General features: G+C 40.0%; 1 protein-coding gene across 1 annotated transcript; it reads right to left on the bottom strand.

Moving 5' to 3' along the window:
* Nucleotides 1–1,396: 1,396 nt before the first annotated feature.
* On the bottom strand, nt 1,397–8,838 carry sec14l7 (SEC14-like lipid binding 7). The gene is made up of 11 exons (XM_030064909.1): nt 8,755–8,838; nt 5,673–5,716; nt 4,143–4,205; nt 3,764–3,952; nt 3,506–3,601; nt 3,322–3,382; nt 3,117–3,200; nt 2,926–3,032; nt 2,696–2,835; nt 1,647–1,816; nt 1,397–1,527 (listed from the first exon to the last, which is right to left on the bottom strand). The coding sequence occupies exons 2-11, from the start codon at nt 5,682–5,684 to the stop codon at nt 1,397–1,399; spliced, it is 1,053 nt and encodes a 350-aa protein (XP_029920769.1). The 5' UTR covers nt 5,685–5,716; nt 8,755–8,838.
* Between the last annotated feature and the right edge of the window lie 4,066 nt (nt 8,839–12,904).

The raw sequence follows: 12,904 nt of genomic DNA, 5'->3' as shown, positions 1-12,904 counted from the left end.
ACGCTTCGGGATTTACATTTGTCCGCGCTGACAGTGCCACCTAGTGGTCACAAGCAAAAATGAAGGTAAAGGCTTTTGGTTTCCAAGTCAAAAAAATAATTGTAAACAAAGAAGGTAAACCCTATTCAACGTCTCTAAACGCATGATAACATTGTTGTTGTTACTATTGATTTATTTACCAAAAATAAACTTGGGCAGCAATTTTTATTATAATAATTCTCTGGAGGTTTAAATTACTAGGGTAAAATTATCCCAGTTGCTAAACAATGTTAATAAACAGAATGAAATCAAATTAATATGATACTAAAAAGCAAATTTTCCCTATTTAATTGTACAATAGATATTAATAACTCACTCAGTGTTCAGTTGGGATTTGCATGTGTAGGCTACATGAATATACATCCTAAATATCACTGAGAAAAGAGTTTTCATAAATTAGAAAAAAAATAAATCACCTCATCTTTTATGTACATTAGCTGTCTTAATGAGACTTCACATTGGCTTTGAAGGCTGTGTTCACATAACACATATCAAGCACTTGTCATTATTATTCTCCATTCCAGCACATGATCATACAAAAGTTTATTTTCCCTTATAAAATGTTATGAAGAGAGGGAGGATAGTAAGAACAAATTGAATGAAGTGAGAGATAGAACTCTCTCACTAATGAATGACCAGGGGCTTTTATTGTGGAAAACAAAACAGAAACTGGGTAAGAGAGAGAGAGAGAGAGAAAAAAAGCCTGGCTTCCCCTTGTGGCTTCTGTCGTTGAACACGTTTGGTCCCTAAGGGCTTAGACCAGTCAAACAAAAAAGATCTGCACTTGGGTGGACAAGAGTCAGTCCTGTTCAAAAGCCAGTAATTCCAGTATCCATGAGGTATTTATCCCACAATAGCCGGTTACACTGGCTACACTGAGAACAGCAGTGCTTTGTTTATGCTGAGGCTCCAGTTAACAAAAAGAGCCAGCTCCCTGTGTTTGACCTGTGTGTGTGGCTTGTGTGACCTTGGAGCTGCCTGCAGGCGCTGCATGGAGCGGGTCAGTGGGAACGTAGTTGTGCTCCACCAGCATCCCCTTGCAAGCTATTGGTTTAATTACAAAATCTCGACAAAGTCATAAATTATTAGATTTTTTTTTCTGTCTACAACTGCACTGTAATTGTGGTTCTAATATAAAACACCAGTGAAACAGGATCTACCAGATTTTTACTAGTAATTATTTGCTTTGTTGATATATAATAGTTGATTAATGCCACAGAAAAACACAATAACACAAAAATGCATGGGAAATGAGTTTGCCATGACTGATTACTGCCAACCAAGGGTGATCACAAGCCATGGGATAACAATTGACCCCACTATGACAGGCTGGGTGAGGTTGGGGGGGTCGGCTCTATCACTGCAGTCTGCCATCTCCTCTGCTCCGTGGGCTTTGACTCTGGTAGTCTGAAGGAGGAAGAACCTCAACGTTGTAGCTCACCCTTTTGGACTGGATCAGGCTGTAGCTGTTGTCAAAACACAGCACATCTACACAAAATGAAGGCGGAGGAAATAACACTGTGAGAGGAAGCGAGTTTGAATCCTGCAGAGTTGTTTCCAAGGTTTAAAAACAAATTTACTGAGGGTTTTTTGGTTTGACTACTCACAGACTCCAGGCTCGGAGCAGATGAACGAGCTATCCTCTGGAACAAGATGTGCATTGTAGCGCTCGCTCGGCAGAACCTGGAGCATTTCGGACACTTTCTGACCGCCACCTTCCTGGGTTCGCCTGTATACACCAAAACCTATATCTGCCCCGTCACTGGCAAACTGCCACCTGTGAAGGAACAGGAGCCAGAGGAGGGATCATAAGTACTGAGAGCTTCTGCAACAAATTACAATTACTCTCTTTATTCTGAGGTTTTGTACACATTTTTTAAAAATAAAAATGTGTACTCCCGCCAGTATCCAGCACTCAGTAACAATGAGAGGAAGATAGCACCACTACTGTCTTATATCATACCATGTCAGATTTTTGAAAATGGGCACACTATCTCTTAAATGTTGCACCATGGTACGCTTTAAATCTCATCTGTCAGATTACAAATTTTTAAGGCTCTGCAAGAGCACTGTGCCATAAACTGGCCATCATTTATAACTGTGTTGAAGGAAGAGGATTTACTTTGTTTATGCTCTTCATTTTGTGACATTTTCTTTTTAATTCTTAAAAGAATTGAATATGAACTAGAATATTGTTTAGAACATCTTTTTTTTCATGTATATATTTTATATATATTTCATCAGTAATTTTACTGCTTCCTAAGTAAAATGTCAGCAAAGTAACAGTACTTATATGTCTGTTATATATTATAGCAGTCTTCCCAATATTAGGCCTCAGTTAAAGGTACCCAAAGCAGTGTCTCCTGTAGAAACAATGTTCCTGTCAGACTGTTATTGTCCCGGAGGGTAAATACACCTGTTGAATGTCTTTCCTACCTTTAAAGGTATTTGCACAGCTTTATTTGGGAATATTTGTTCATATGTTAAGTAAAGACCAATGAAACCCAGTTTTCATTGTTTGCACGGCAGCAGGAGTCTATAACAGCACAGATAAGAAGCTCTACAGGCATCGACTGGTGAGCATGCACAGACTTCACGCCCGCTCAGATCTGTCTCTGCCAGTTCTGCACCGCTGCCTTTGCACCTGCAGTATTACCTGAGGAGGCTGCTGGGTGCAGTGATGTCGTACTCCAGCTGGAAGATCGAGCCGCGGCTGATGGTCACGCTGTGGTCGTACTGAACGTTCACAGAGTCCTGAACGTAGTATGACCTGGGCACCGTGCCGCCGTAGTTGATCTGCAAACACAGCATACAAAAACTTCATCATTTACAAAGTCAGCTCGGGATGTTGAGCGAGATCTTCCCCTTCCTTGTTCTTCCTCTCACCATGGTCCGGCAGCGAGGATCTCCATCGGGATCAGTGAGAGTCCCTCCATACGCCACCGGAAGCTGCTCTGGATCAATATATTTACGTAACACCTCCTGCCAATTACCTATAGAGGAGCATATAATTACTGATTCCTGTCAACATGCACATGTCACTGGCAGTGTTTCTGCTAAGTAAAAAATGGCCATACCTCCCAAAATGATAATTTTACGTCGTGTTTCCTCACACAGGAAGTGTTTGACTAAATTATAGGCCATGGGAAAAATCTTGGGAGCTGCAGCAAAGAGACAAAGACAATGACAGGAACTTCAAAAAATGCACATAATATTAAAATTGTTGGCACAGTGTAGGTGCAACAAAGAAGTAGATTATTCAAATCTGCTGAAGTAACGCACCTTTGATGAGTAACACCCTTTTTAGCCCTTCTGGATAGTTCTCTTCAAACATGGTGAGGATCTATTGGAGAGGAACAGAGAGATTTAACAGTGCACGTTGATGTCAGAGATTTATTGGCACTAATTTAATGCTTTTCAGTTCACTGTTGCATTATTATTGTTGTGGTGTGAGTCGTAGGCAAACCTCGCCATAGGCCTCCACTGCAGGCTTCCACATGTGTTTGAGCCCCAGGCCTTCACAGTCATAGATCAGAGTAATGGCTTCGATATTCTTCCCGAGCTAAGACGGGCATCAAAATGTCACAGAAAAGCCAGAGGGAGGAGAGCGGAAGAGAGGAATATGAAGACAACAGAAAAGATCAATTTTAATCAAATAACACAAGAGAGTACACACACCAGTCTGAATATAAATAAAAAACCGAAAATATTTTTTTCCCCTGACCTTTTCAGACTGTCTCCGACACTCCCTGTGGAGCATCTCCGTGTCCCTGATCTTTGTCCTCATGAAGTCCTGTTTGGTGGCCGACATCATGAGGCCTTTGGGGTCCAGGGGGCCGATAATATCATACCAGACGGGGCTTCCCTCTCTGTCATAGCCACACATCCCACCAGCTACATACTTCTCGATCACCTAAGGGCAACACCATGGGTTGTAATGGACAGCAACAGACACATTTCTGATGTCAAAGCGCAGGTTGCAGGCCACTTTGTACTAATAATAGAGATAAAGCCAAGCAAGCAAGACAAATCTCTTTAACAGTTATGATCATATATACATGCATACAAATACATACATATTGCGACAAATAAAGCATCTGTACCTCTGGAGGTTTCCAGTCAGATATGATGGTATCTGTTTTCATCTGCTTCCTGAACTCTACATGCTGCAGAGAGAGAGAGGGGGGGGGGGGGGGGGGGGGGGGGGACTTGTTAGAAGGAATGGTTACAGCTCTGCTTAGTAGAGAGAATCACATTACCTCAATGATATGCACACCATGATATACAGTCATGATATGCAAGCAAAAGTTCAGTAAGCTCTCACAGGTGCTGTGCATGTGCTTCAGTATTAAGTATCTCTGTATTGCTACATACATATGGCTGTCCGTACTAAGGCAACTCCGGATCAGAGGGTCATGTTTAGAAGGTAACTCTCGATTTACTAGCATTATCGTTTAGCTGGCATTTAGATCCTAAAAGCTCTTGCACATGCACACCTGATTCAGCATGGCAGCGCTTGACTGCCCCAACCTTAACCACACTCGCAACCACACTCGAGTTCGACCCTGTTTGCGAGGGTTTTGAAAATCTAGGCTTACCACCAAGCATTTCAACCCAAGAAATCAGATGTCGATCCAGCATCACTGATCTAATGTTTAAATATATAATTTTAATAATTAGGAATATAGTTTTCTTGCCATTTATTTGTTTGTTTATTCCCTAATTTGCTGGTAAATTTCTTGTGATTTTGTTTTGCTAATTATCCCACTGCTTTTTCCCCATGTGGTTGAAAGAGTGAATCTTTTCAGGTTTCATAGGGTAAACTCTTTGACTTGAGCAGTGAGCAAAATAGCGAGAAATAACCCCAAAAGTTAGCAAGAAATTAGTTAAAAAAAAAAAAAAAAAATACAAGAAAACGGTCACCAAATTACCTGAAAATTAGAAAAAAATGAAAATTAGAAACATGAGGGCCCCCATATGATTTCTTGGCCCAAGCCCCCCAAATGTTTAAGGACAGCCCTGCTTTGGGGCAGTCACTAAGCTGCAATGATGTTAAACGACTTGAGTCAGCTGTAGGAAATATCCACTATGGCCCTTCCCATGCCACTGTGAGGTAAAATATTTGAGGGTGAAACTTGCCCAAAAATAGTGTAGCAACGTCTAGCTGCAGGCCTGGACCTCATAGTCATGCAGCACCATTATCTGCAGCAGTGACAGCAACAGTAACCACCGGCAAAACTATTCATCAGCAATTAAAAGAGGCTTCGGCACTGTTTGACCTCAGAGGACTGCTATAAACATCCTAATGTGCGTGTGTGTGAGTGTGTGTGTGGATAACAATTAGCCTTGAGTGGCTAACGAACAGACTTTATATAGGAGATAATTTTTAATCCTCGTGATCCACAACAACGCTCACTGCAACATTTTCCCAGCCCATATTCTCAGTGTTTCTATCATCTCAAACTGGGTTGCACATGCAGTCTATGTCCTTTCTTCAGTTGTTACCACCCACATATATCAAGCAGGTGTAACTGATGGGTGCACATGTGGCCAGAGGAAAGGAAATGGGCTGTCATCATCAAAGCAACACTAAATAACATGGGCGATGACACGTTTTCAACAGATCACCTTACCTTCCTGATCATGGCCTCGGCTTTCTGAACATTGAAGCTGCGGGCTGAAAAAAAAAATAAAAATTAGAGGAGAACATGGGAATTAAAAAAAAAAACTGGAGTGAGTTTGTGGCAGTAAAAATGTCTGGATGTTTTGTATGTCTTCAAATATTAGCACAAGCAGAGTAACTATGACTTCTGCAAAATGTACACTGGAGTTAGCTGAGTTATGCAAATACTCATTTGCTAAGAAATCATACAACACAAAAGGCAGTGCATTCCATTTTTACTTTGCTATTCCTCAAATGTGGCACTGGTTCCAGTGCAACAGTGTGTTCTGATGGTACCATAGCAAAAATGTTAAAAACACTCGGCCTGTTTTTAGTGCAGCAGAGTTAAATTGACCTCGGTGGACAGTCAGTGCAAATATTGAACCAACTGGGTCCTCTATCGATTCGACCATCCTTGAACTACTGGCCGCTGCACAGGAGAGTCAACAGACACAAGATGTCCCCGATGTGTCCTGCAGCACACACACGTCCAGCTCAACAAGACGGGGTGTGCTGGAAGGACATCTGAGACTGATTAACACGCAAAAAAAAGCAGAGAAGTTACAGAATTGTGAAAAATGATTGAGAAAGTTATTTATGACTCACTGTGACTATTAATGAAAATGTGTATGTTTTTCATTATTAACCCAGATTTTTTATGTATTTATGTGTATCTATTAATCTATCAATCTATCTATAGAGAGAGAGAAAAGATAGATAGATAGATAGATAGATAGATATCCAAACTTGTGCATCTATATTTCATCCAATCTGCTGTAATCCTTATCACACATCATTTTCATGCTTGTTAAAATTCATAAGCTGGTTCTTTTTTGCTCCTTAAACAAATTGAAACATAATGATAAATGATAGAGAAAGTACAGAAATCTACTTAAACATCTGTAAAGCTAAAACAGTGAATTATTTTGTACCAAATAAATATTTCACGTGGGATATGCCTTAAGCTGACACTGACTTTCCAGGTAATTGAAACGCTCCTGTCTTGAGGAAATAGTGTATATGCTCTCATGGGCGCAGGGGCTGGAGCAGGAGGATAATCATCATCAGTAATATTCTGACAAAACCCTTAAGATGAATCACACTTGTTTCCACTTGAGATAAACTTGGACTCGTGGCCAAATAAGACACCGTAAGTCAGACCGTCAAATGTGGCTTTTAGCTTTTGTAAGTCAGCCCTGCTCTGTGATTAAAGACAACCACCTTCAATTTCTCCCTTTGTGTGTGTGTGTGTTCCAACTTTTTTGGGCCTTAATCACTTCTTTTCAGACTATAAGTGCCTTCTAATGAAACTCCTCAGGCACACCCAGATTCTCTAATGCAACTCTCAACTTGAATTTCAGTCTCAGTTAAATGTCTCGTTAAATGAATTTGGTTTGGGTGCGTCACCGAGTTGACAAAAATGTGATGAGCTCATTTCTGGCAAGGTGAGGAAAACTGATGAAAAGCTTGTCGCTGCTTCTGTCATATGGTAGGAGTTAATTACAAATTAATTCATAGCAATAAATGGTTCTGAAATATAAAGAAAACCTTTCTGCAGCAACAGTAACTTTATCCTTTGCTGGCTTATTCCATATGAAAGTGTAATGCTTACTTTCTCTAAGTTCAAATGTTTAAGTACTGAACAATTAATACACTGACACACAACTATAATATGAATTTTAAGATGTGATTACGGAAAAAATAGGACAAAATTCTCACAAGAGGGCTCACAAAACTTTATAATTTATTTGCATATATTAATTTTAGAATCATTTTGGTGATTTGTATCTCCACAAACAGACATACTCTATTATGAATATTATATTATTCCCTTATTCTTGACATTATTTGGATTAGGAATAGTCATGCCATTTACAGAGGCCAAGTGAGCTGTGATATAAATCCACAGTAAAGATAAAGAGCAGAGTCAGTGGCTCACAGCTGGGTTAAACAGGCCCATGTGTCTCAATATGCTGGTGTGCCTGTAAACAACAGACTGAGCAGACAACAGCCTGTGTTTCGCATCATGAAGCGCTGTCACTCACAGGCGGACGAGAGGGACTTGCCCTCCTGAGGAGAGGTTACAAAAACTAAACCAGCGGCTGTGTATTGGCTGTGACCATGAGATTTCAGACGCCTGTGGGAGGTTCGTGCCTCGGGGCAGACAGGCGAAACCAAGAGGCTACATGCTCTCCTCTCTCTCTGAGGTCCCGCACTGGATTGTCACAACCAAACCTGTTTCCATGATTTTAGACACGACAGGCAGTGAGTTTCACACTACGACTGTGAGAAAATACCAGAGTTGAGGACTGTGCTATCGATACCTGCCAGATTGGGCACATTAGGGAGTCTTTTTTACATTCATTCATTTACCTACAAAGAAAATCAGTAATATTTATGGAGAAAGATCAATTTACTTCAGCTTTTAGCCCCTTCAAATATCTTATCCATGTATCACCAATACCAATATGCTGTGAATCCAAGATATAGGCTATAGCAGCTTAGTGGGCCACCTGAGTTTGGGTGGGATTTCCCCCCATTATATCCCTGGTGTGGTGTGTGTGACTGGCAAATCCCATGATACACATGGTTTCCTGACACACTAAAAATGTAAAATAAAAATAAGAAGTTGAAAGGAGGTGAGGATTTGGCAGCCAGCTACAAAAATAGGGTTGAGAATCCCACATGGTGGATTAACTATCATTTCTTGCTTTGAAACCGAACTTTTCAATTCTTTGTCAGCTTTTCACTTTCTATTTATTTCTTCTCTGTCTTTGAAGTCTATCAATTTGCAATATTTTATCTCATGGATTAATAACCTCGCTATGCAGGCTATTGAAATGTTTTGGATATATTGCTTTTCTTCCATTCAAGCCAGTACAGTTTATTTGCATTCCAGATGAACTGAAGTGACCTTACTGGTTAGATGCATCACTACTGTTTTGCCAGCATCCTCCCCACAATGAGAAAATGCAAAACAAACACTGAGAGTCCATGTTGGTACTAGAAGCGTGTGGAGGGCCGGTCTCAGCCACGCGAGTGCTGTATCTTACCTCTGAGCCAGCGGAGGAGGTAGTGGTCATGTTGTGCAGGAAGCTCCGGGAGGATGTCCTGGACCCTTCCCCGAAACTGGAGAAAAACACCATCAGATTATTTAATACACCAGGACAGAAAAAAACAATGCAATGCTAATAAAATAACTTAATTAATATATATGATAACCAGCAACATTAAGAAAAACAGAGGGACACGGCCAGCTCTACAACACAGTTGGTAGAAACCAAAGGCAAACACAATAACAGGGGAAATACATTATTAATAATTTATCAATTCATAAAACAGAGCAATTAAATGTAATGCAATGTCTACCTTGGGAACATTATGCACACATCATTAAAACTGATCATTTGTCTAATAGCCAACTGTTTGAAAAACCCTCCTGAAATCCTATTGGATGACACTTTTGGGGAAATGGGCTATAAATACCTGCCTACTGCTGCCACAAAGCAGGCTCATTCTTTAGGATTATTATGGGGGATAAATTCCTATAATAATATAATAAGGTTGCTATGAACGCATACAGGTTGTGACATGCATATTTTAAGTGTAAAATGAGGAACTGTAGTTTATCTAAAGTTTCCTCAGAAGTCCTTGCAGTGGCATGGTAACGAGCTCATTCATGAGTAACTCCAACACGTTACACGGGCATAGGGATACAAAACACCACTGAGTACCGGCCACACACACACCTATATGAAGTGTACTATGGAGAATACTGCACAGCCCTGCAATTAATGCAATAGATTAGAGTTTCTGTTTCCAACCTCGGTTAAGACTTGTGCCTGCCTCGGGCTGAGGTCCCCAACTCGTCCGCTCATGTCCGCCGTGTCGCTCCCAGCCGCTCCAACTTGTATGAATGAACTCCTGAGTGGAGGGAAGCGCAGATGGAGCAGGCAGCGCCCCGCCCCGCCCGCCTGGACCCGCCCCGCTGCCAAAACAAGCCCGTGCCAAATCACTGTGGTATAAGGGTACAATAGGAGTCCATTTCTGTCCCCTAAGGTGCGATCTACTCAAATATACCCCCTATGCATAATTATAGGACCTCAAGGTAATTATGTGTATCTATTTCCAGAGCCAAAACGGTACATATATATGTTCCCAAGCAGGAAAAGATACATATATGCCCAGTTTCCTCTAAATATTAAGGAACAGTAGCAGGATACAGCATTAGGTCAAATGCAATGAATGAATGTATGAATGAATGCATGAATTTAGGTTAAGTATCAACTTAAGGCAGATTTTAACTCTCTCTATAAGGTACAAACCATAAGAGTGCAAACAAGTACCTGATATCAAGGGTATAAAAGCTGCAGCTTAGAAGGTACTGCCCCGGTGACAAGCCTCTGGCCCCCTAAAAGGTACAATTATGTGCTTTATTTTCTGAGAGTGTAAGGTTACAGGTAAGGCGAGGTTACAGATAGGGGAGAGGCTGTGGAGAATGAATGTAAGTCAGTTAAGTCATGACTTCACCATCCTAGGGAAATATAATCACCTTGGGCACCCCCAGGGGTCCTAGAGAGGGCTTCCAATGGGTACTCAGCAAAATTAGGAAGTTTAAAAAAAAAAAAAAAAAAAAAAGTATGAGTAATTATTTTTACATCACTTAAACATGCATTATGTGTTAATTTCACCACTTTGAATCTATTTGTCAGTGTTTAAATATATCTGAACAATTTAATACTCAACAAAAAACAAAATATTTTTTTCATATCATGGTCTCTCGCTTGAAATAGCTGAGAGGTGTGCAGCTTGATGAATGTCAACTTGAGGGTCCGAGACATGAAAAAGTTAGGAAAGCCCCGGCCTAGCCCGCATAGTCCAAAACATCTCTGTGAAGTATCAATGTTCTTTCTGAAAAATACTAAAAATAGTTTGTGTTAAATAAATAGGCTTCCAAGGGTAATAATCTAATAGATAACAACAAGACAAAATTCACAAACGTAAAGCTACAACATCACATTTCTGAATTTTTTGCTTTTAGTCACATGTAATATCATTTTCGTTAATAAAGCTCATAGCATGCAAAGTGGACCAGCTCTGATGCAGCGGTGTGACACATGAGCCACTTCCTCCTGCTGTGTTGGCCAGCCTGAGGCCACGAACCGCTGAAACTGTTAAGTGTGCATTAATACTTTTCATACTGTTCATAGGTGCTTCCAATGATTATTATTGTCCCCCCCTCCAGATAATTAACATTTCATTACCAGTAACCAAAAAAAAAAAAAAAAAAAAAAAAAAAAGATAGGCTATCTTCCACAGGAAGTTTGGATGAGATACCAAATATCAGAAATACTAACTTTACTGTCCACAAAATTATATCAAACTTTGCCTTTGTCAACTTCATCTGTCAACTTCATCCTCCAAAAACCAGGGGGCGGGCTCTAGCCGATTCTGACGTTTGATTGGTACCTTTAACTTTAATTGATGCCTACATGAAAATGACAGCAGCACCCAGGGGCAAATGTTTAATTTGACATTTTCAGGATACAGTGGACCAGCCTGAGGTGCATTAGGCTGCATAATGGGAGTTGCACAGTAGCAGCACAACCCTTCTGACTGTTAACCATCTGTGATAGAGAAAAGTAGTAGGTTCAAACTGGTAAAGAATTTTTTTTTTTCCTCAGTGATGTCCTGGTAGAACGTCACTAAACCTGATCAATGCTTGCTGAAAAAGTTTCAGAAAAAATAAAGAATATTTTCCGTGGGCAGTGGGTCCTAAATTCATATTGCCGTTTTGTGTTGAGTAATAACTGTGTGTAAGTGCACCTGTGCATGTGTATTTTCTTAGATTTTTTTTCTGAATGCCAGACTAAGAATAAGTAGGTTGGGATGGCAGAAACCTTTAACAGGATGGGAAAAAAGCAAATAAAGATGTAGACTTTGACGTGATGTGGCCCTGAGCTAACAGGTCAAGGTGAGATGGTGTGCATGAGGGTGTACACAAAAAACAACTGCACACAACCACATTCATAAAACTCATTTTATTTATTTTATTTTTTTTTTTAAATACAAGCTGTTTAGAAACTTATTTTTAAGAGATCAATAGACCCAGATACCAGGTTCACCAAATAAAGCTGGTACTTACGAATAAATAGATGATTTACACACAATGACACTTAAATTACAAAGCATAAAAATACTTTTCATTTTGACACTGTGGAAAGTTTTATTAATCACCCGAGTCAGAAAAATAATTTAACTCCCAAAACATTACTCTCTTGGTGTATGGAGAAAACGTCCGTTTCTAGGAAAATATTTCAAAACGTGATCATTCGTTTTTCCCATGATTGAAATATCAACTAATGAAAACAATGTGGTATTTACTCAGATCCGGATCAATCTGCTTTTACAAAATCACTGCTCCCAGTACAGGATATTTTGCACAACAGGTGAGAACATGCTGATCTTCCAATTCACTTGTTGTTTTCTCCAGACTCAAAACCCCAAAAACTCATAGTTTCTCCTTCAAACAGGGTTTGGCCTTCACTCAGATTGCTCCGTTTTGATTTGTTTGATTTTACTTATAATGCTAGAGAAGTACTGGGGTTGACATTAATCATTACCAGCACTGCTTGCATTCTGTGGGCCTAACTGGACAACAGAAATTGTAGTATTGTAGGAAACAGTTAAAACTATTTCCTCACATGATTTTCAAAACACCAGTCAACTGATGGCGCATGGCCTCTCTAGTGTTAACTTTATTATACTGTACATAGCTAAAATCAGCAGCTCAACATGTCTGAAGTGAGAACAAAGTTAAAGTTCAGGCACAAACAGTGGGCAAGGATCAATAAGGATGTGTTTGAAGTCCAGGCATGTATGGAAAAGTGAGGTTTCCAATGAACTGATTAATGGTTACAAAGCTAACCTCGCACTGCTCTGTTCAAACCGGCTGTTGACAACCTGCCACTCTCACCCTCCAAAATTAAACTTACTTCATAAATGATAGAGCTGAGGGGTTGCACTTAAGAATAAAATCCAGTTACTGGTGCTGGATTGTCAAAATGTAATAAATTTATAAAGTGAGGGTTTTATCACTATCAACATTACTGAAGCAGCCAAATTTCAACGTAATACAGACGATTGAATTAACAATTTCCCATCAATTTGTCCAACATTTTACTTGGTTGCCACATAAGTGAA

The sequence above is a fragment of the Myripristis murdjan genome, chromosome 12, assembly GCF_902150065.1.
Source record: "Myripristis murdjan chromosome 12, fMyrMur1.1, whole genome shotgun sequence".
NCBI classification, from domain to species: Eukaryota; Metazoa; Chordata; class Actinopteri; order Holocentriformes; family Holocentridae; genus Myripristis; species Myripristis murdjan.
This window is presented reverse-complemented; position numbering and strand designations above follow the sequence as displayed.